Source organism: Mastomys coucha, unplaced genomic scaffold (genome assembly GCF_008632895.1).
Source record: "Mastomys coucha isolate ucsf_1 unplaced genomic scaffold, UCSF_Mcou_1 pScaffold15, whole genome shotgun sequence".
In the NCBI taxonomy this organism is placed as follows: domain Eukaryota; kingdom Metazoa; phylum Chordata; class Mammalia; order Rodentia; family Muridae; genus Mastomys; species Mastomys coucha.
The window spans coordinates 143,093,538-143,118,163 of NW_022196897.1; the positions used below are offsets into that span (position 1 = coordinate 143,093,538).

Sequence of the window (24,626 nt, forward strand, 5' to 3'; positions counted from 1 at the left end):
ACTGTCCCTGTGGATAGAGGAGGACACTGTCCCTGTGGATAGAGGACACTGTCCCTGTGGATAGAGGACATTGTCCCTGTGCATAGAGGAGGACACAGCAGACACTGCAGTAAGGACAAAAAGCAGTGCAGTCACGCAGAACAGAATGGCAGTTGCCTAAACAAATACCAAGCACTGGTAGACACCATAGTTCAGTCATTAGGGCGCTTCTTGCTGTGCTAGCATGAGAACTGGGGTTCAATGCCCAGAACTCACTCATAGAGGAGGGGTTTGCACTGTAGTTCCGTGATGCGGAGGAGACAAATGGGAGGCCCTGAGACTTGCTTGTCAGCCAGCCTAGCTTACCTGGTGAATTCTCTTAAAAAGTGGATGGCAGTCGGGCGGTGGCAGTGCATGCCTTTAATCCCAGCACTTGGGAGGCAGAGGTAGGTGAATTTCTGAGTTTGAGGCCAGCCTGGTCTACATAGTGAGTTCCAGGACAGCCAAGGCTATACAGAGAACATAAACTAAAAGCAGAGGCAAAGAGTGTCAATATTCACAGCAGCACTACTCATAATTCCAGAAATAGTAACAACCCAAACATCCTCCAACAGACTAGTAGATAAAAAAAATGTGGTATATACACAGAATATTACTCAGCTTTATATGGAAAGAAATCCTCATGCATGCTATCATACAGATGAACGTGGAAGGTGTGCTCAATGAAATAAGCCAGTCAACAGAGACGCACTAGTGTGTCACTACACTCGAACACGGCACCTTTCCAAATAGGTAGTCAAGTTCATACAGACAAAAATAGCATGGCGGTCGCCCAATGGGAGCCAGGAGAAATGGTGGCTTCTGCTTTAATGAGTAAAGAGTTTCAGAGTGGGAAGATGAAAAAGTCCTGTAAGTGGACAGTGGCAAAGGTTACACAGCAATGTGAGTGTATCTAGCACTGACCTGTATGCCTAAAAATTAAAGTAGCAAATTTTATAATATGTTTATTTAAAAAGAGAAATAAAAAGAGAGGCCAGCACTGCTTAGTATGCAGTGTTTGCTGACTGAGCTCTGTTAAGACGCTGTGGAAACACGTACCTTTCTATAAAACAATGCTAAGGACCCAGTCCGCTTTGGTTTGCCTATTCCAGTCAGATGAGTATCTTGTGCTTTAGCCAGATGGGTCTGCTTTGGAGAAGCACCAATTAGTGATTGGGTAGTCAGTGATACAGGGCTCTCAGCTGTGGACTCCTGAGTTGTGTTCATGGAAATAGGAACCAGTGTGATTTCTCCAGCATCATTGGCAATACCTGCATGCACAAGCAAGAGTTCTCAGTTGAATTCAGTACAAGCTGAATGTTCACAGCAAAGCTATCAATGTGTATGTATGAATTAGCACAGGGTTGTTAGAGAAAAGGATGCAGTAACTATAACAGTTTTATTTTTTCTTTCTGAAGCAAGATCATGATTCCTTTTGATATTTTTATGTTTAATTTTATTTAAAGAGACAAATTTTGAGTAGCAGGGTATGATGCCTCATGTCTACAATCCTTGGAAATCTAAGGCAGAAATGTGAGGCCAGCCTAGGTTATATGGTGAGTTAAAGCCAGCAAGACATAGAATAGAGGCCCTGTCTTAAAAATAGACAACAAATAATCTTGTCTTCTGTTTTTGTATGTGCCTGTGATATTTTTATATGTCACTTAAAACTTTTACAAACATCATCTACATATTTTACTTATGGGGAGGAGTGTGTGTATGTGCCATGAGTGAGTGTGGAGGTCAGAGGACAACCTGCAGGGCCAGTTCTCTCCCACCATGTGGCCTCTTGGGACTGAACTTGGGCTATCCAGTGTGCAGGAAGACCCTTTAGCTGATGTGCATCTCACTGGCCCAACTTTAAGACTTTAAAAAGCAAAGTTTATTCTTTTGAGCACTTAAAATGTTTTTTGTGAAAAAGAATTTCTCCCTAATATACCAATTTATAAAATTCACATAACAACACAAAAAGTAAATCCTAACAAAAAAAGTTGCAAATTTATAAAATGTGGAGATTTAAAATAGTATATGTTCAAAATAAAAGAGCAAGTGGAGGGCTGAACACCTCAGGGCAGCGGGACTATGAGGTATGCTGCTATGTAGATAGATGTCATTATACAGTGTCAACACTGTAATGCGCACAGAACGTCCAATACCCAGAGTGACCCTGAAAGTAAGCTGTGGTTGTACATTTGGGTGAGTCAGTGTGGCCTCACTGATCTAAGAAGATGAGGCCTATTGTGTACGATGCTGGTGCTTTCATAGGCTGTGAGAGAGCAGGGAGGATGACAGGAGTGTATGACAAGTTCCTGTGAACTTCAAACTGCCCTACAGTACAGGGTCAGTTAAAGGAAAAGAGAAGAACTTAGGTTTAAGAATAAAATACTGGGGCTGGAGAGACGGTTCAATGGTTTAGAACATTTACTGCTAATGCAGGGGATTAGTTTCCACCACTCACACAGTGGCTCACAACACCTACACTCCAGTTCCAGGGAACCTGATGTCCTCTTCTGGCCTATATGGGCATCAGGCATATGCATGGCAAGTAGACATGCAGGCAGGCAGAACTCTTATATACATAAAATAAAAATAAGTCTTTTTAAAAAATACTGAGTGGGGGCTGGAGAAATGGCTCAGGAGTTAAGAGCACTGACTCCTCTTCCAGAGGTCCTGAGTTCAATTCCCAGCAACCACATGGTGGTTCACAACCATCTGTAATGGGATCAGATGCCCTCTTCTGGTGCGTCTGAAGACAGCAACAGTGTACTCACATACGTTAAATAAATAAATATTTAAAAAAATACTGAGTGATATCATGTGATCCAATTTCATAAGACATTTCTTAAATTTTTATGTAATTGACAATATAAAGTAGAGATGATGTTACCATGCAAAGGAACTGTAACTTTTCGTCCTGTCATCCCTGTGACTGTGGTTGTAGCCATTGTCAGAAGAGCTTGCCCAGGGGAAATTGATAAGCTTTCAGCAGTGACACTCGAAGGAGCAATTTTGAGCTTTGTTCCTTCTGCCATAATCTTATCCATCAGTGTCTCCTTTGGTAAAATTGATAAGCTTTCAGCAGTGACACTCGAAGGAGCAATTTTGAGCTTTGTTCCCTCTGCCATAATCTTATCCATCAGTGTCTCCTTTGGTGGGTCATCTCCAAATAGTCTCCTCTTAGCGCTTCCTGCAGCGGGGGAGCTGTAGCGCTCATGGACAGAAATCGGAGACAATGGCTGCATATCTAATAAAGAGAAAAATAAAGAAGTTTAAATTTAAAATGTATTCCAAAATAAGAAATTTGGTTTACTTATTCCCATACTAAGCACTTGAGATGTAGAAGTGAACATGGTTTCCACACTCATGGACTGTGGAGTCTAAAAGAAGAGAGAGCAGAGTGAGAACAGTGTGACAGCTCATCTTTCTGCACTCCTAGAGCTCTGTCCATAGCAACAGAGCAACATGTTAAGAACAAGGGAGAGGCTGAGCAGTAGAATGATGCGAGCATTAACTGAAGAGGTAGCGTCTATCTCTCAGTATTACCTACTAAATAAATAGCACCCACGATTAAGAGGAGGCACAAGCAAAACTCTGTTTGGGGAGTCATAGTTTTCTATCCCCCACATTCCCAGCAGGTTAAGGCAGTGGCTGTGGTTTACAAATTAGTAAATACAGAACCATCTTTAGTAGGTTGTGGGGGTCCGGCTCAAACTCTTAACATAAACATGAGACCGGAGGAAGGGACTTCAAAGGCAATTCCAACAGAGGTGAGCTAGTTGTCAGCGTATTTGATCTCCAGCAGTCAGGGATTCGCTCCACAGGTGGGCAGCTGCAGTCCTGGTGGCTTTCAAAACTGTCCGGGCTGAGGGGAGGGAGTCCACAGTAGGTCATGTGCCACTGCTGCCTTTGCCTTAATTTGAGGGTCTTCTTCTCCAATCAAAACCAAAGTGAAGACTATGGATTGATGAGATGGATCAGTCAATAAAGTGCCCACCATGAAAACAGAAGAACCTGGGGATTTGGAGCCCCAGTGCCAAGGTGTGATGATGTAGGTCTGTTATCCTGACAGAGTAAAGTGGGGGAGGATAGGCAGAGACAGGCAGTCTCCAGAACTCACTAGCCAGCCTGGCTCATGAGCTAAGGTGAAGAGCAACAGCAGAAGACAAGTGGTGTTAACCTCTGCCACATTTAGTTAGAGACTGGGCCTCTCCAGTGTGACTCATCTATAGGGAACACAGGTTCTCTAGACAGTTTTGATACTATATGTTCTTTTGTAAGGAAGAAGAGATATTTTATTCTAGAATCAAATAGATTTAAATAGGTTTAATTTAACCAAAATTCAGTATTTCAATATGATAGCACCTTAATCAAGTTTTTATGTTTTGTTTTTTGATTTTTTTAAAGATTTATTTATTATTATACATAAGTACACTGTAGCTGACTTCAGACACACCAGAAGAGGGTGTCAGATCTCATTACAGATGGTTGTGAGCCACCATGTGATTGCTGGGATTTGAACTCAGGACCTTTGGAAGAGCAGTCAGTGCTCTTACCCATTGAGCCATCTTGCCAGCCCCTCAAGTTTTTATGTTAATGTAACAAAGATAGTCATGAGAACAAGAATTTTTTCAGATACATCAATGGAAATCGATCTCTCCTACAGATCTCATGTGCTTTCTGATGACATTCTCTCTCTATATCCCTGTCTCTATTTCACTCTCACTCTTTCTCTCTCTTTGGTTTTTTTTTGAGACAGCATTTTTCTGTGTAGCCCTGGCTGTCCTAGAACTAACTCTCTCTAAAGACCAGGGTGGCCCTGAACTCAGAGATCCTCAGGCCTCTGCCTCCTGAATGTTGGAATTAAAGGCATGTACTACCATGCTGGCTCTCTGACAACATTTTTAACCTTCCAGTTGGTAAAAGAGAGCTATTAAAACATTCAGAAAGGCTTTCAGGATAGTCACATGAATACTGAGTCACATGAATACTGAGTCACATGAATACTGAGTCACATGAATACTGAGTCACATGAATACTGAGTCACATGCAGAAATGAACAATGAATGGTAATTAACTGCTTTTGACTTGTTTTATGTCAATTTGACATAAACTAGAGTCATCTGGGAAGACAGAAATTCAACTGAGAAAATGGTCCCAGCAGCCGGGCCTGTGGGCAAGCCTATAGTGAATTTTCTTGACTAATGACTGATATGGGCTAACTTCACTGTGACCCATGTTGCCTGTTGCCTGGCAGTCCTGGGTACTATAAGAAAGTGGAGTGAGCCAGGCGGTGGTGGTGCACACCTTTAATCCCAGCACTTGGGAGGCAGAGGCAGGTGGATTTCTGAGTTCGAGGCCAGTCTGGTCTACAGAGTGAGCTCCAGGACAGCCAGGGCTGTACAGAGAAACCCTGTCTTGAAAAACCAAAACCAAAACCAAAAGCAAAAAAAAAAAAAAAAAAAGAAAGTAGAAGAGCAAGACAGCGCTCCTCCATTACCTCTAAACCATCCCCTAAGTTCCTGCCCTACTTGAGGTCCTGCTCTGACTTCCCTTAGAAGTATACAGTGATAGGGAATTACAAGTTGAAACAAATCCTTTCTTCCTCAGGTTGCTTTATTACAACACTAGAAACCTAAGAGAGCCACTAATAATTCCTGTCTGTGAAATAATAACAAAAATGGATTTTGTCTTCCAAGGGTCAACAAGCTCTCAATAGTTCCATCATTATTCAAAAGTTCAAGTCCAATGTCTCCTTTGACTCAAGGAAAATTATTAGTTGTGAGTTTCTACAAAAACTATAACGTAAGTTACATATGTCTGGCTTTGTTTTGCTTTAGTTTTTAAGACAGGCTCTTACTATGTAGTCATGGCTGGCCTGGAACTCATTATGTGGACCAGAACAGACTGACTTTAAACTCACAGGGACACACCTCCCTCTTCCTCCGAAGTGCTGGAATGAAGTCACACAGCAGCACGCCCAGCTCGTCACATATTTCTAAGCGACATTCAATTCTGCATCGGTGTCCACAGTGTTTTACCACTGTCCTGAGCCAATCTCACGAGTACACAATGTGCCCTGCTGCTGTTGTTCTTTTTTTGTTCTGTGCACATTAGGCAAGCACTCTACCATTGAATGACAGTACCCACCACACATAATAAATTTTTAAAGTGAAGGCATCTCAGTATCTAGTTTTACTGTTTTTTTTTTTTTTTTTTTTTTTTTTTTTTTTTTTTTTTTTTTTTTTTAGTTGTTTTCTTTGGTTTTTCGAGACAGGGTTTCTCTGTGTAGCCCTGGCTGACCTGGAACTCACTCTGTAGACCAGGCTGGCCTCAAACTCAGAAATCCGCCTGCCTCTGCCTCCCAAGTGCTGGGATTAAAGACATGCGCCACCACTGCCTGGCTCTAGTTTTATTTTTAGTAGGTGACCTGTCAGTCTACTTTTAAAGTATAGGTAATAAAAATTACTCTGGCAATGATGTGTAATGTGAGATGGTTGGTGAAGCAGCTGTGGCTAAATAAAAATCTTTGAATGATTCTGGATGTTACAAAAGGAGCCCTGACTTTAGTCCTCAGTAAACAAGTAGATTCTTGTAGCTCCCAAGACTCCTACAAGAGTCTACTTGAGTGCCTTGAATCTAAGAAAACCAAGGGAGCCCTTGGAGTGAGCAGGTATGCTCAAAGGTGGTGGTTCAAGGAGAGATTTGGGTCCCAGCCATGACACTGTCTGCAAACTCTCTGAAATGCCTTTTCTTATGAGAGCGCTTGCCTAGCAGGGCTTAAGGCTCTGGGTGTGATCCCTAGCACACTAATACAGAATAAAAATCCACACACAGTAACTTACATGGTGCTTGCTGCCTTATTTGTTTATCTTCTTTTGACCTGGCAAACTGTGGATGGATCAGCTATTTATTTGTATATTCATTAAGCTGAATGTCTACCATAGTTTTTCCAGTATTTGCAAAGCAACAGTAGAACAGCAAAGGTTTTTACTATTTTTGAAATTTAAGAATACAAAGCACACACCTGGAACTCTAGCACTCAGGAGGCAGAAGACAGATGATCAAAGTCTGAGACCAGCCTAGGCATACACAGAGAAGCTCTCTCAAAAACAAAACAAACAAAACAAATTCCAAGGGATTCATAATTCAAAAGATGAGCATGTCAGATGGTACACCACAATAAAAACAAGACTGCACTAAAATCTTCCCACTATTAAGGCTCAAAAAATACAATTTTAAGAGTGTAAATAGGTCTTTTAGGAAATATAGCTCAGTGGTGGAGGTTAATTTTTTATATTACATTTTAATTTATAGGAGGAGAATGGCAAGCCATGGTGCACAAGTGGAGGTCGGAGAAAAACCAGAGGGAATTGGTTCTGTCCCCCAGCATGTGGGTCCTGGGGAGTCACACTCAGGTTGGCAGGATTGGCAACAAACTCACTGAGCAATCCTGCCAGCCCCAAAGCCTTTTTCTTTCTTTTCTTTCCTCTTCTTCTTTTTTCCCTCCCCACAACTCCCCATTTCAGAAGGGTCTTCCTCTGTAGCCCTGGCTAGCCTAGAACTCACGCTGTAGACCAGGCTGGCCTTGTAAACCACCAGGCTGGCCTCAAACTCAGAAATCCACCTGCCTCTGCCTGTAGAATGCTGAGATTAAAGGCGTGCGCCACCAGACTCAGCACGGAAATGCTTTTAATACAGAGAAAGTGTGTAACAGGCCACACTGAGCAAGGGTGAGAGCACTCAGCTTCTTGTCAAATCTTGATGAAGAAATGAAATGTTTTATGCTACTATGGAGTTAGAAACTTTTTTCTTAAAAAATTGATCTGTGGGCACTGGAGAGATGGCTCAGCATTTAAGAGCACTGACTGCTCTTACAGAAGTCAAGGTCAATTCCCAGCAATCACATGGTGTCTCACAGCCATCTGTAATGGGATCCAATGCCCTCTTGTGGTGTGTCTGAAGACAGCGACAGTGTACTCATACATAAAATAAATCTTAAAGATTAAGAGCCCTGTCTACCCTTCCAGGAGTCCTGAGTTCAATTCCCAGCAACCACATTGGGGTTTAGAACCATCTGTAATGAGATCTGGTGGTGCCCTCTTCTGGCCTCCATGCATACATGCAGGCAGAATGTTGTATACATAATAAATAAATACATCTTATAACAAACAAACTGGTCTGCATCTTTTCCCCATGGTTCATCAAAGTCACACCTACCCTTCCGAAGGCTCCCACTATCAGTGCGAACTTCCTTGACTCGTGGATGTATTATTGGAGACATTGGCATCATGGGAAGATGGCCTTGCACATTTCCTCCATTTCCTATTTCAAAGTTATTTGGGAATATAACCTACAAAAAAACAATAACACAGATAAAATACCACAGACAGATACCCAAGCAAAACAAAAACATGATCATAATACACTCATACTAGTGTGATTGAATACTGATTACCTGTCACATAAAGAAAAAATAAACAAAAGAAAGAAAAACAAAAACATGTACACAATCCCTCGTGTATTAATGGTCATAACAACATCATTTCTTTTTTACTGAAAAAAATATTTTTTATACATTATATTCTGATCAAGTTTTCCCCTCCTCTAATTCCTCTCAGATAGTTTTCATTTTCCTACTCACTCAAGGTCTTTCTTTCTTTAAATCAAACAAGAAACACACACAAAAACACAGACACGCACGCATGCATGCACAAAGCCAAAAATGAACATGTAAAAGACCAGTAAAACAAATGAAAGAAACAGTCTATAAAAATACCTATGTGTTTTGTGTTAACCAACTACTGCTGGGCATGGGGCCTGCCCTGAAATGTAGTTGATATAACAAATGAGACTCCATTGGAGAAAACTGATTTTCTCTTTGGCAGTAGTTATCAACTGCAGATAATTTGGGGTGAGTGGGACTCCTTGTTCATTTTCCCTCTCAGCACTAGGACACATGTGCTTGAACTTGTGTAGAGCATCGTTTCTAACAGCCAAGGCTACATAGAGAAACCTTCTCTCGAAAAAGAAAAATCCACCATTTTGCTGCTCGCTGCTCGTCTACCCTGGCTTACTTCTTCACAGGAAGGGACTTTGTTTGCAGCAGCATGGAGAGCTTCCCACAGTGCAGAATTACTAGTCCAAGCTAAACTCTCCAAAATCTGCTCTTCAATGCTGTTCAGGTGTTTCACCATGTCTCTGGAGAGGCCCTCCTCTGAGCGGATCACCACCTCAATCACCTGCAGACAAGAACGTTGAAGCAGCTGTGAGTTCAGACTAACAAGCAATCACTGCTCTGGGCACACAGACATGGATGGCTCGCTCTACTGCCACACAGAACCACACTGGAGCCGTAATTCTATGGACAACTAGAATCTGCACGTTATAAATTTAAATACAAGATGCTTTTACGTCTTTTTTCCCTTTCTCTTTATTCTTCTCTCATACAATATATCCCAACCACAGCCTCCCCTCCTTCCAGTTCCCGCCACCTCGCCACCCCCCAGCTCCACTGAGTCCCCTTCTCCCTCCAGAAAACAGCAGGCCTCTGACACTATCAGGTGAACACTAAAAATATTACCACATACAGGGCTGGCACAACAATTAAAAATGCTTTCTACATAAGCAAGACCTCAAATCCTCACAACTTAAATATCTTCCAGGAAATATGGTGGCCTGCCTGTAACTCCAGCCTTGGAAGGCAGAGATGAGCAACTCCTGGAGAAGGCTGGCTACAAGACTGGCTATACTGGCAGATCTGGGTTTCATTAAGAGACCCTGCCTCAAAGGATATGGTGAGAGGACAGCTAAGCAAGATTCCCAACATCAACTATGGGTCTCCACATGCTCATGCCCATACATACATATGTGCCTGCATGTGAATATACATGCACTCATATATACCACACATACAGACACATGAAAACAAAAACGGAGAAAAATATTACCACATACTTGAGCTATATGTCAGCAAAAAAATCCTTATCTACTATGTGCAAAGTCCTGTGTTCTATCCCCAGAACCAAGTTAATTAGTAAAAGAATAAAGTAAAATAAAATTATACACATCTTTCATGTCTTTTTGGTTTTGTTTTTTGAGGCAGGATCTCAGGTAGCCGAGGCTGGCTGTGAACTTCTATGTAGGCACCCCCTAGGCTCCATCTCCCGAGTGCTGGGATTACAGGCATGCCTGTGATCCTGAGGCCTCACGTCTGTGACCCAATGGGTATAAACAGGTGAACGGTCCAAAAGTGGTAGGAGTCCAGACCTAACTTCTGGTCTACTTTCTTTTTAATCTACTTCCCCTTTCCAATATCTCAAAGGAATAGAATGAACTATTTGAAAGTAACTGTTTCTCTAAAAAAATAAAATAAAATAAAATTCTAGTTAGTTAATGACTCTAGCACAGGGAGAAGGCCCAGAGCCTTTGGGACGATCAGACATTCAAATCCAGTGATATCTGGGTCTGTGCTAAAGGAAGCAAGGCCTGGGTAGAGAGCAAGTGAAGTTAAGTACTGAGTACCAGGTCACGCTTGCAAGTCAGTAATCTGAAAAAGAACTCAAACTATGAAACTGGCTCAATTGTCCTTTCTTTGTTTATACCCCCAAAAGAATAATTACTAAGAGAACACTTCCAGAAATATTTCCTAAATATTGCAACTGTGTTTCTTCAACATTAAGATGTTTATGTGAAATATACTATAATGGAACTTTGCAATCACCTTACCTTATAAAAATAAAATGGCTGCAAATCAAGAACTTCAATAATCCAAGGGAAAGTACGGGGTGAGCTATATGCAAAGAGCACAATTTCCAAACAACAAGCCATCAAGGATCTATGAAATATATCTTGCTCTAAAAGAACCTTGGGGAAGAAAAAGATCAGACTTCAGTATTTCTTAGTAATTTCAGCCTTGGCCCTTCCAACAGAACACTATAACACTATAACCTCTTGTGAATGGGAGGTGAGGCAGAAAGATGTGTAGTCAAGACTAGCTTAAAAAAAAAAAAGAAAACAAAGCAAAAAGGCTGCGTGGTGGTGGTGTACGCCTTTAATCCCAGCACTTGGGAGGCAGAGGCAGGTGGATTTCTGAGTTCGAGGCCGGCCTGGTCTACAGAGTGAGTTCCAGGACAGCTAGGGCTACACAGAGAAACCCTGTCTTGAAAAACCAATTAAAAAAAATGGTCAAGAAACCCATTAAAAGACAGAAAAAGCAAGCAAGCAGAAGAGGAGAGGTGTATCTTTCTACAGGCTGTATTTTTCAGAGCTGCAAGAGAGGGAAGTAGGAAGAGTGAGGAAAGAAAAGGGTGCAAACTGGAAAGAGAAATAAAATGGTAAACTTGAGCTTTACCACATTCATAATTAAAAGAAAGTGGGCTAGAATTCCCAGCTAAAAGACAGAAATGACAAAGTAGATATGAAAAAACATGGCCTACACTGGGCATAGCAGTGCAGGCCTACAATTTCAGCACTGAGAAGGCTGTGACAGGAGGATGGTCATTGTGAGTCCATCAGAGCTACATGGTAAATTCTAGGCCATCCTGGGTACATGAGGCTCTCTCAATCAGGCCTACCCTCCAAAAAAAAAAAAAAAACCTCAAATATTTGCTTCCTGCAAGAAACTCATATAATAATAGAGGTTGCTTTGAAAAGTAAAACAATGGAAAAGGTGTATCATGCAAGCATTACCAAAAAGAAGCGGGAGCCGTTAGAAAGACTTCATAGGAAACAAAATTCCCAGGGTCAGAGAGGGGACACTATATGGTGACGAATGGCTGAATTTACTGAGAAGTCAAGAGAACAATCTTAAATTTGTATGCACCAAACAGCACAGCTTCAAAATATGAAAAGAAAAAACTCTGATGATTTGCATGAGACAAACTCACAATTATATCCAGACATTTCGGTATCCCTCTCAATGACTGATAGAAGCAAGCAGAGAATCAGCCAGAAAATAGAGTCAGCAACATCATGAACAACAGTATCAGAGATAACACAAACCACAGTGTGATAAAATACAACTGGACAGCTAATGAACACTTCACACAATATAAGAATATACACTTTCTTCAAGGTTTCATAGAACATTTACCAATATAAACTCTATCTTAGGCTACAAAACATAAATCAATAAGTTAACAGACCTGGACTCACACAATGTGATACAAAACTATAACTATATATATATAGAATATATATAGTTATAAAATATAACTGTATTACACTAGTGGCTGAGTGGGTGTGAGAGAAATGGCCAGTGTGAAGGCCCTCCTCCTTTCTTGTAACAGAGAGTTCTGTGCAGTAGACACCATTTATTTGTGGTTTTATTTTCTGAGGTTTCTTTCCTTTGCCCATGGTTGGTCTTAATTCAAAAATCTTTATGAACAATCACAGATGTTAATTCTTAAGTTTTAAATTGTGTGCTCTTCTGAGCAGTGTAATAAGACAGCACATTGTCTCAGTCTTCCCTGCTGTGGATGGGAATCATCCCTCTGTCTGGTAGATCCATACTGTACATGCTACCTGCTCATCAGCCATTTAGTAGTAGTGATCGTGATGTGGTGTCTCAGGGCTTATGTTTAAGTACTCCTCATTTTATTTAATAATGACCCTAATGTGCAAGAGCAGAGACAGTAGCAATTTGGATAAGACAAACAGTAACCACAATGTGCTTTATGCAGGGGAAAGGAAAAAAGGACAATAAGGTACTTTGAGAGAGGTGGAAAAATATTCAGTTAACTTTTAGTAAAACATCTTGTTATAACTATTATTATTAGCAACTGTTAGTGCAATGCTCTCACTGTGCCTGAGAAAATAAACATTATCAGCCAGGCATGATGACACATCTGTCACCCCAGGACCTGGGAAGCAGAGCAGGAAGACTGCTGCCAACTTTGGCTACATAGTGAGAGTCCTTGTCTCACAAAACAAAATCAGGCTGGTGAGATGGTTTGGCAGGTAAGGGTTCCCGCCAGGTAAGGGTTCCCGCCACCAAGCCTGAGGACATAAATTTAATTCACCAGGGTGAAAGAAAAAGAACCTAAAGCTGTCCTCGTACCTCCACATATACCCTACAGCTGCACACACATAAGTACAAGTCTATGCTAAAAGCTGTTCCAAAGCCCTAAAAGTCAACCAATTTTATCATAGATATTCATACATATATTAAGAAAGAGAAATATAGGAATAAGAGCTTTCTGAAAACTATCTCCCTCCCCAAAACAGGGGTACTACGAGGTCGTAACTTTGTTTTGGTGACATAACCCACACATGACACACCTGTACAAGGCCAGACACTATTTTACTGTCAATTTCTTTGTTTTGACACTGTACTGCTTAAATTGTAATCCCTGTAGGAAGATGATCTCCCTGTTACATTTGCAACTTTCTATGAATGTATAACTATTTCAAAATAAAAGTAAAAATTTGGGCTGGCGAGATGGCTCAGCGGGATTAGAGCACTGACTGCTCTTCCGAAGGTCCTGAGTTCGGATTCCAGCAACTACATGGTGGCTCACAACCACTCGTAATGTACTTGGACATCTTCTTCTGGTGCGTTTGAAGACAGCTACAGTGAATTACACCAGAGGGAGCGGGGCTGGAGCAAGTGGGGGCTGCAGAGGTCCTGAGTTCAATTCCCAGTAGCCACACACATGATGGCTCACGGCCATCTGTACAGCTACGGTGTACTCATACACATAAAATAAATAAAATAAATCTTAAAAAAAAAAAAACCAAAAGTAAAAATTTTACTTCTCCCTTAGGTGTTCCATTAGGATGTTAGCATGAACCACCAAAAACAAATGTATAAAATCCAAGGAAGTCCTTGAGGTGATCAGTTTTGGTCAAATATTCAAAGAAAACTGATTGTTGTGTTTAAAAAAAAAATACTATTTTAAATTTATAAATGTTTACATATGTGACCTTTCTATTTTGAGATGAATAGCCTGGATATGTCAAAATCAACAATAGAAATTTAAAAGAAGGCTGGAGAAATGGCTCATCAGTTAAGAGCACTGACTGCTCTTCTAGAGGTTCTGAATTCAAATCCCAGCACCCACATGGTGGCTCACAACCATAGGTAATAGGATCAGATGCCCTCTTCTGGAGTGTCTGAAGACTGCTACAGTGTACTCATATACATAAAATAAATAAAATCTTTAAAAAAGAAAGAAAGAAATTTAAAAAGAAAACCTTGTCCACAATGGCCTACAGAACTTGTCGAAACACTACTTCCCATAGCGAAGCTCCGAGGACTCAAATGCAGATTGCACAGTGGTGTTGGTGTTGCTGGATGTTCTGGGCCAGTGGGCAACCGCACTGCTCCAGAGCCTGTAGGGGGCACTGAAGGCACTGGGGTGGGAGTGGAGGCAGGGCCCACCTGTGCATTTGCCACTCAGCTTTGTATTCCAAATGTTTTTTATTCAACTTGGGGAATTATCCAAAAAACTTACAAGAAGGTCCCTTTGATTTTGTACAGGACAGCTACCCAGACTTAACAGTGAGCACCAGACGTAAAATTTCAGGGACTGGTTAGGAACGCTGTGGCCTACTAGAAGGAACTACTATATTCAGAAGAAAAAGTTAGGGAGCTAATTTTATGGCACAATGAAAAGCATACAAAGAAGCTATGAGCGGCCTAAAGAGCAGTCAACTCCAAGTTGACTGAGAAAGAAATCAGGCAAAACATTTAAAAAAGAAAGCGTTCCCTGGCGGCGGTGGCGCATGCCTTTAATCCCAGCACTTGGGAGGCAGAGGCAGGTGGATTTCTGAGCTGGAGGCCAGCCTGGTCTACAGAGTGAGTTCCAGGACAGCCAGAGCTATACAGAAGTGAATTGGGCTGGAGAGATGGCTCAGTGGTTAAGAACACTGACTGCTCTTGTGAAGGTTCTGAGTTCAAATCCCAGCAACCATGGTGGCTCACAACCATCCTTAACAAGATCAGACTCCCTGTTCTGGAGTGTCTGTACTTACATATAATAAATAAAAACAAACAAACAAACAAAATGAAGAGAATTAATTTTGCTCGGAAAACCAAAAAGACCTCAATCAGCACATTAATTATCTGAAAGCTTCCAAGAGGCTAAGGATAAATCTGCTCAGAGAAAGCTGAGGACTGAACATTAGGCTTGGAAGAATCCATCCAGTGCACATAAGCAGTGCACACATTCAGCTTGCTAAAGATGATGATTTCTTTGTAATAATGAAATGAAGTCTTAGAAAGAGCAGGTGGCTGAAGTTGGACAAAGTGATCAGGTGAGGTGTAAAACACTCAGGTGACATCACTGATGGACTAGCTGGTTTTGTGTGTTAACGTGACACAACTTGGAGTTATCACAGAGAAAGGAGCCTCCCTTGAGGAAATGGCTCCATGAGATCCAGCTGTGAGGCATTTTCTCAATTAGCAATCAAGGGTGGGAGGGACCATTGTGGGTAGTGCCATCCCTGGGCTGGTGGTCCTGGGTTCTCTAAGAAAGCAAGCGAGCAAGCCAGGGGAAGCAAGCCAGAAAGTAACATCTCTCCATGGTCTCTGCATCAGCTCCTGCTTCCTGACCTGCTTGAGTTCCAGTCCTGACCTCCTTTGGTGATGAAGAGCAATATGGAAGTGTAGGCTGAATAAACCCTTTCCTTCCCAACTTGCTTCTTGGTCATGATGTTTGTGCAGGAATAGAAACCCTGACTAAGACACTGAGAATTAAGAAAGAAGACATGATCAGGCAGAAGAAACCAACGAGGTCTCAAGGTCTTGAGTTGTTGCCAAACTAGAAAGAATAAAGCTGGTTAACACTCAACATTCAGTTCCTTTTTCAGTAGCTTATGGACTGCTGCTCATTGAATACATTTCTATTCCTGCCAAGTACAGCCTTTGCTTAAGAAGCAAAGATGAGACTGTCCATGCAGATGTGGCAGTGAATCACTCTGCCTCTGATGGAGGCAGAGAGATGGTGAGGCTTTTATACTGAAGACATTACTGTGGGTGTGTAAACCCACACAACTTTTACAACTGTTGTATAACTACGGTATAACTGTGTTTTCAAAGAAGCTTCTAGACTCATTAGGTAAAGTGTGATTGATTCCTAGGCATAAATCGTGTAGAGTTGATGGTTGTACATACAAGTATGTACAAATTTTCTAGTAGAGTGTAAATCTCTATTTCATAATCTCCCTCATAACGTTTTTCTTCAACTAAAAACTAAGGAATTATGTAAATTTTTATTGCTTATATTGTATAGAATAAAAACTCTTACTTTTTTAGAAAGAGAAGACAAACTAACAAAAAGAAAACTCTACTTCCCTGGTAGGACAGAAAGCTGGCTAGGAGTCAAATAGATTTACTTACTGACATGTCCATTCCATGGAGTCGTCGTGTTTCCTGGACCATTATAGTCTCCAGTATTTTATAATACAAAATTTCTGCTAGTTTTAGTCTGTTTACAGCAAAGTCTATAGAAAACAAAGGAGAGCATGCACTACTGAAATAGTGATCAAAGCACAGTCAATGGTAAACCCGTACATTAACTGCAGGAGAGGGAACTTGACTGGAGACATCCTTCTCCATCCTTAGTGCTGTCTGTGAGGACATCCTCCATCCTTAGTGCTGTCTGTGAGGACATCCTCCATCCTTAGTGCTGTCTGTGAGGACATCCTCCATACTTAATGCTGTCTGTGAGGACATCCTCCATACTTAGTGCTGTCTATGAGGACATCCTCCATACTTAATGCTGTCTGTGAGGACATCCTCCATCCTTAGTGCTGTCTGTGAGGACATCCTCCATCCTTAGTGCTGTCTGTGAGGACATCCTCCATCCTTAGTGCTGTCTGTGAGGACATCCTCCATCCTTAATGCTGTCTGTGAGGACATCCTCCATCCTTAGTGCTGTCTGTGAGGACATCCTCCATCCTTAATGCTGTCTGTGAGGACATCCTCCATACTTAATGCTATCTGTGAGGACATCCTCCAAACTTAATGCTGTGGCGATTTTAATCTTCTCTTCTTTCTTACCTATGTGAGATCCTGGCTGTTTATCTGTGGACTGGGTATAGTGTTGACAGAAAGTCTCCCCTATTCCTTTCACAATTTTTATAATGTTTCCCATAGGATTCCGCATACAAGATCTACAAAATACAAGAGATTTTATCAGGAAAACCCAGATTACGAATATTCCTCAATATTCTTGAAGAATCACCTAAGGGTTGGGATCTAGCTCAGTGATAGACAGCTTGCTTAGCATACCCAAGACCATGGAATACAGACACACACACACACAAAAGAGTCTAGTGAGCTCAGCACTGAGATACAAAACCATAAAGATCATAAGTTCAAGCCCAGCCTGGGCTGCACAGCTGAGGAACAAACAAAACTCAAAACTAAAACCCAGTAGTTTTTAGAGGCCAAAGTTCTATTTTCAGTTATTAGCTTATAAATGTAAATAAAGCTGTATATATATAAAGCAACATATAATAAAGGTATGTAGTCCCAATAAGTTTCTCTATTAAAATTAATTAAAAGAGCAAAATTGCACATGTAAAAAAATTACATACAAAATTTTTTTTTGTTTTTCCTTTTTTCTAGACAGGGTTTCTCTGTATAGCCCTGGCTATCCTGGAACTCACTCTGTAGATCAGGCTGGCCTCAAACTCAGAAATCTGCCTGCCTCTGCCTCCCAAGTGCTGGGATTAAAGGCGTGCGCCACCACCGCCTGGCTATATACAAAATTTTTTAAAAATTGACTACCTTAATATACATTATATAGCCGGGCAGTGGTGGTGCATGCCTTTAATCCCAGAACTCGGGAAGCAGAGGCAGGCGGATTTCTGAATTCGAGGCCAGCCTGATCTACAGAGTGAGTTCCAGGACAGCCAGGGCTACACAGAGAAACCCTGTCTCGAACAAAAACAAACAAACAAAAAGAAATCCTGACTAAGACAAGTTGGTACCAGCAATAATGGGGTATTCCTATGACGACTTGACCATGTTTGCGGGAGGTCTGTGAATGACTTTGGAATTTTGGGTTAGAAGAGCCATTGGGTGTTAAGAACTCTGTGGGACTTTCTGTAAGAGCTAGGAAGATAATGTTGAAAACAGTGTAGAAGATGACGGCCTGGCTTGTAAAATTTCAGAGGGATGCTTAAAGACTCTTACCAGGGCCATGTTGTTTTGATTGTGAAGATTCTGTGGTTTTGGTTAGCTGGGGGCTGAAGAATCAGCTGTGATTAACAAGATACCAGAACTACTAAACTGAAACCTTTGTGTTACTGGGACTATTGATACTGGTTAGCTGGAGCTAAGAAATTAGGGGTGATTAAGAGGAGACCAGCATCACTGAGGTGACATCTTCTGGAAAGTGTTTTCTGAGAGCACAAAGAGGCTGTGTTCCAGAGATAGCCAAGGTTGTACCTCTTGCTGTGGCTGGACTTAGTAACGTGTAAGACTTAGCCAGGTGGTACTGGTTTTGAAGGCAAGAAGGGGTCATGAAGAGCAGCTGAGGCTTGGCACCATGGGAGGCCATAGAAGACCACTGTTGAAGGTGCAGCCTTAGTTCCAGTGGACAGCCCAAGACTGAAGGGGTCATGCAAAGGACCTGAGGCTGGCACCATGAAGAGAGCCTGTGAATAGCTGATAGTGAAGTCTAGTTGCAGCACAAAAGCCCCAGTGTATTGGAGAGGCCAGTAGCATGGATAATCACTAAGAAGAGAGCAGCAGTGGAATGGAGCAACCTGAGCTTAGAGTGCTACAGAGGGCAGAGCTGGAGAAGTGATGCCAGCCCTTTGGAGGAGCCCAGAAGATCGTGAGTAGATCCCAGACATGGATTTTGATTTTGATTGTGACTGTGCCCTGTGATCTTCTTTTCTTTTGAAGTAAGAAAGTATTTTAGGGGAGCCCACAGTTAAGAGACTTTGAATTGTAAAAAGACGGAATTGTAAAACAGATTGGATATTTTAAAGGAATTGAAATTTTAATATGTAAGAATTTGTAAAGACTGTGAGCCTTTTAAAGTTATTTATATTTTGGAGATGAATAAGAAAGTAAGGGTTGCCGGGCAGTGGTGGTGCACGCCTTTAATCCCAATACTTGTGAGGCAGAGGCAGGCGGATTTCTGAGTTTGAGGCCAGCCTAGTCTACAGAGTGAGTTCCAGGACAGCCAGGGCTACACAGAGAAACCCTGTCTCGAAAAGACCAAAAAAAGAAAGAAAGAAAGAAAGAAAGAAAGAAAGAAAGAAAGAAAGAAAGAAAGAAAGAAAGAAAGAAAGAAAGGGTTGAGGATTAATAGTGATGTGTTTGAATGTCAAGTTGACAAGGGGTCAATTGTACTGGCTGGTTTTGTGTGTGAACTTGACACAACCTGGAGTTATCACAGAGAAAAGGGCCTCCCTTGAGGAAATGCCTTCATGAGATCCAGCTGTAAGGCATTTTCTTAATTAGTGGTCAATGGTGGGAGAGCCCAGAGTGGATGATGTCATCCCTGGGCTGGTGGTAGTCCTGGGTTCTAGAAGAAAGCAAGCTGAGCTAGCCAGGGAAAGCAATCCAGTTAGCAGCATCCCTCCATGGCCTCTGCATCAGCTCCTGCCTCCAAGTTTCTGCCCTGTGTGAGTTCCTGTCCTGATTTCCTTTGGTGATGAACAGCAATGTAGAAGTGTAAGCTGAATAAACCCCTTCCTCCCCAACTTGCTTCTTGGTCATGATATTTTGTACAGGAACAGAAACCTTACTAAGATACCAAGGCATATGATAATCAGCTTGTATTTTTGAAAACATTACTGTGTGATGATTGATCTACAAGTGGACACAGAGGACCCCTTGGGAGAACTGGTTCTCTTTCCACCATGGGATCAAATGCAGGCTTTCAGACTGTGCCACACTCACTTTTCCCAATAAGCCAGCTCACCAGTCCAATTTTTAGTGCTCTGAGAAAACATTTTACATTATGATTGCACCATTTTCCAATCATTTTACATTATGATTGTACCATTTTCCAATCCTCAACAAGAATTTCCAAGGATTCTAATTCCTTCCTGTTTGTAGTAACACTCAAGATTCCATGTTTTGATTTTTGGATAGCTATAGCAATCAATGGTGATGGACAGGAGGTAACTGCTCACTGTGGGCTTGGTTTGCACTTCTCCAGATAATGATGATTTCATATGCCTATTAGCCATTTGTTTGTCTCTCTGGAAAAATATCTGAGTGCTTTAAACATTTTTAAAAATTTATCAATTTGTGAGGGTGAAGAGGGCTCGCAGGTCATGCATGGCATGTGTGAAGGTCAGAGGGGGTTGGTTCCATGCGCTCTAAGTCTTAGGGACTGAACTTATCAGGCATTTGCTGAGCTGCCTTACCAGCCAGCTTTACACATTTTTAGTCTTGTTATTTTGCCAGGTATGGCAGCACACATTTGGTGCCTGTTTATACATGAAATACATGTAGTCTCCACAAAGACCAAAGAAGGTGCCAGTCTAATGTGAGTGCTGGGGATCGAACCTTGGATCTCTGCAAAAGCAACAAGTACTATTAACTGCTGGCCCATCTCTCTGGTCCAGGAGCGTTTATAAAATAATAATTTTATTATTGTTTTTATTTATTTTGTGTATATGTGTGAGCACATGTGGAGGTGAGAAGACATCCAGAAGTCAGCTCTCTTCTTCCATCATGTGGGTCCTAAGCAGCAAACTAAGGTCATCAGACTTGGCAGCCAAAGATAAAAAGATACACAGTCCTGAGCCATCTCACGGGGCCTGAAGGAATTTTTTTAATATTGTGTAATATCTTCATTCTTCTGCATAAGGGTATTTTGTTTTCCCAACATCATTTCTTCTACTCTTTACCCACTATCTGGCCTTGGTCCTACTATCAGTGATCACTGAAAAAAGTACACATATGTAGTTTACTCCTCACCACTTTGTTTCTCTGGTTTATGCATGTCTGGGTCAATGTCATGCTATTTTGATGAGTGAAGCTTTGTACTAGTCTACTACATTGAAATAAAATGTAAAGCCTCTAGCTTTGTCCTTTTTCAAGTTTGTTTTTGTTATTTGGGGTATTCAGGTTCCACATGAATTTTAAAGGTTTGTTTTTGTTTTTTTTTTCCCTATTTTGGTTTGTTATGGTTTTGGGTTTGTTTGTTTCTTGAGACATGGTCTCGTGTAGCCAAGGCTGCTGCTGAACTCGTTATACAGCCAAAGATGACTCGAGGTCTGCTCTGCCTGCTCCCACCCACATGAGCGGACTGCGAGCATGCTCCCCACACCTGGCTCGTGTGTCTGTCTTTCTGTCCTCATTCTGTCCCGTCTCCTATTGCTGTAACACACTTGCACTTTTCAATTTCCTCATGCTAAAGATTCAGTGCAGGCCAATCTACTCAAAAGCTACAAGATTAGACCTTCAGGACAGTCTTCCAGCCTTACCTACAAGGTCTCTTCAGAGATGTTATTACTTTTTTTTAAGGATTTATTTATTGTTATATGTAGGTACACTGTAGCTGTCTTCAGACACACCAGAAGAGGCCGTCAGATCTCATTACAGATGGTTGTGAGCCACCATGTAGTTGCTGGGATTTGAACTCAGGACCTTCGGAAGAGCAGTCAGTGCTCTTTCCCACTGAGCCATCTCACCAGCCCTCTTCAGAGATATTTTTGAGACTATAGACTACTTTATCAACCTTCTTATGGCCTAAAGGTTTAGGAAACCAGTGGAGAGTGGAATTGCTCCTCAGCTTTTGCTAGAGAACCACAGGTTTTCCTTCTCTTCTGAGATTTAAGTAAGTATCTTCATTCCAGAGCTCCCTAGGGATATCTTTAGACATCTGTGGACTTGTGGATGCCAGAGGTCATCCTTGGGCACCAATCCTCAGACCAATCCTCAAAACTTTGTTTTTCAGATAGGTTCTCTCATTAGCCTGGGGCGAACTAGTCAGTGAGCCTCAAGCATCCTCTTGTTTCTGCCACCTTGGTACTATGCTTTACAACGGCATGGCACCGCACACTCAGCCTCTTAGTGGAACCCGAGGACTCACACTCAGGGTCTCAGCACTTCACCAAATGAGCTATCTTCATAACTGCTCTGGGCTCATGTAGCCAGGAAGTGCTCCTTCCTGCTCAGTCATCAAAGGGAAGAGGAGTGAGCCGCAGAGTCAGGTGAAGCCTGAATTATTAGACAAGACTAATTCTCAGAGGACAACAGTGGCCTGGACCTGAAAATGTTGTCAACTCTCTCTCCTAGCTCTCCTTGTTTGTTTTTGAGAGGAGGTCTCATGTAACCAAGGCTGGTCTTGAACTCCTGATTATTATGCCTCACCAGAAGGATGTAGGAAGAGCCCAGTGTAGAACCGTGACAAGCAGGAGCACAATTCTGTCAAACACACCCTTCCTAGCACCGTCTGCTGGGGACTGTCGGGACAGATTCCTCCTCCATTACCTTTCCTTACCACTAATTTACAAGTTTATAACAGGAAATTCTCTCTCTCTCATCAAAGGAGCTGCTGATCATTATTTTCCCAATTCTCGTTATTCTTTTATTTCATTAGAAGTCAGAAAAGAATAGTCTCTGCTATGGCATCACCCTACCATCTTTACCAGGAAACACACTCATAACAATCAATTCCATGAAATCCCACTATATACTGTGCCCAGCAGGTAACCTGTCTCACCTTGAATAACCACTCAGGTTGAACTCATTTAAAGTGAACTTAGGGGCCAGCGAGAAGGCTTAGTGGGTGAGAGCATTTGCCTTTAAGCCTAACAACCTAAATTCGATATTCATGAGCTGCATGGTGGAGGGAGAGAACTGACTTCATCAAGTTGCCTTGCCCTCTACAAACATGCCATGGTGCTCGAAAGCTTCCCCATAAAAAAAGCAAGTAAACTGAAAAAGAAAGAAACACAAATGACTCAAGATCTGACAAGAGTGGAGTGTCTGCACTCAATAAATTTTCAAACACACTTGAAAGCCTGCAAGATAACATAATTTTCTGCAAGAGGACATAATTTTTCAGTAGATACTTCTGCCTACATGTCAACATATTTTATGATCAGACTGATGCAGTAAAACTTGCCCCATGTACTCCCAGTCTCAAAAAAGCCAAATATATTAAAAACATAACTGAGCAAAAAAATATCATTTTAACAAAACATAAAAATGACATACTTACTCAAAAATATTCAGAAGTTGCTCACTTGGTGCATTTTTTAATCCAGCTACAATACTCTGTAATCGGCTTACACTTTGAGTAGCTGAAGCAACAGGCGTGGTGACTGCCTCTTTTTCTTGTAAATACCGCCGTCCAGTAAGTGGGGTAGAAGGTGCAAATGACCGATTCTGTCAGATAAAGAAACTCTGTTGATTTTTATTATTTATTTGTTTGTTTATTTATTTATTTTTCATTTTTCAAAACAAGGTTTCTCTGTGCAACAACCCTGACTGTCCTGGACTGCCTGCAAACCAGGCTGGCCTTGAACTCACAGGTCTGCTCTGCCTCCTGAGGGCTTCAAGGCATGCATTACCATGCCCAACAAAAATGTGTAAGATTAACAAGTTATTTCCTCTGACCAAATGTCTAATGCAGTGTGTGTCCCATCTTCTGTATTCACATTTACACATGTATTATTTACTTTTCTTCCTTTACAAGTTACCCACCAGATGTCTAGCAATATTATGCTAATGACAACTGTAGAACTGAATCATACTTCGTATCTGTAACCTCATTTTATCTCATACAACATATCTGAGAAATAATGTTTACCTACTACCTACTTTAATTTATAGATAAGGAAATGGGCACAGATAAGTATAAAATTTGTCTGTGCTAATGAAGTCAACAGAAGGAGGCTCCACTCTCTGCAAGGTGAATTTTTCATTAGCCTTGTCCTCTAACAAATCTCACATGTAAACACAGAATTAAGCCTTGGCCCTCAACACTCCAGTCTACAACTCCATAGCAAAAGTCAGTCAAAAGCAGTTTGTGTCAAGTGCAGGGAAGTAAACGACAATTCTGAAGCAACCTAACACAGGCTGAGCTGAAGCAAAGGCCCTGCAAGAAAGTGCATGTTATGTCAAAAGACACATTTTATGACAAACCCGGAGTGCTTGGAAAATGTACACAAAGCATGACCAACAGCAAGAAGTAGTAGTACAGTTTACAAATTACCTTTAGGGCTTTCATGGGCAATATGAATTAGTAGAAGAAATGCATTATCTAACTTGAAAGAAGCCTCTGCTGTTAGTAGAACGAGAGAGAGAGAAGAGAAGCCTCATTCTCAACCAAGGCCAGGCTAGGCTATATTACTTTTTCAAAGTGTTGTTGAAGGTTGCATTCCACACTGGCCTGTGATGTCAGTTTCCCAAATGGGGTGTCAGCAGTGAACTTTCGAGGTGTTCCAATCTCCTCCTCTGCATCTGCTCCCAAAAAGATCCTCTCATCAAAGTCCCCAACAGTTAGAACAAACTCTTCATACTCCTTGTTCACTGCCTTGCTGCAAAGAGAACTGCTTTAAGCTGCCAGAAGAAAACTGAGTGATAAGCATATTTATCTCAGCATAAATGGGGCAAATGATGACTCTGCATTTTCATCACCTTCACTTATCTAAGACGCTCAGAGGTTCCTAATGATGACTCT

At 41.6% G+C, this 24,626-nt stretch overlaps 1 protein-coding gene across 3 annotated transcripts in view; it reads right to left on the reverse strand.

The window, feature by feature from the left end:
- The window catches only part of Rbl1 (RB transcriptional corepressor like 1), a 60,855-nt gene that overhangs the window by 23,154 nt on the left and 13,075 nt on the right, over positions 1–24,626 (reverse strand). The window contains exons 8-17 of one of the 3 annotated variants that reach the window (XM_031372540.1): positions 24,297–24,483; positions 23,163–23,329; positions 17,021–17,133; positions 16,358–16,461; positions 10,744–10,881; positions 9,093–9,257; positions 8,236–8,368; positions 3,134–3,262; positions 2,906–3,040; positions 1,078–1,289 (exon numbers count right to left, since the gene is read on the reverse strand). In XM_031372540.1, coding sequence (XP_031228400.1) covers positions 1,078–1,289; positions 2,906–3,040; positions 3,134–3,262; positions 8,236–8,368; positions 9,093–9,257; positions 10,744–10,881; positions 16,358–16,461; positions 17,021–17,133; positions 23,163–23,329; positions 24,297–24,483 — 1,483 coding nt within the window. The other 2 variants (XM_031372539.1, XM_031372541.1) reach the window with 2 other exon arrangements.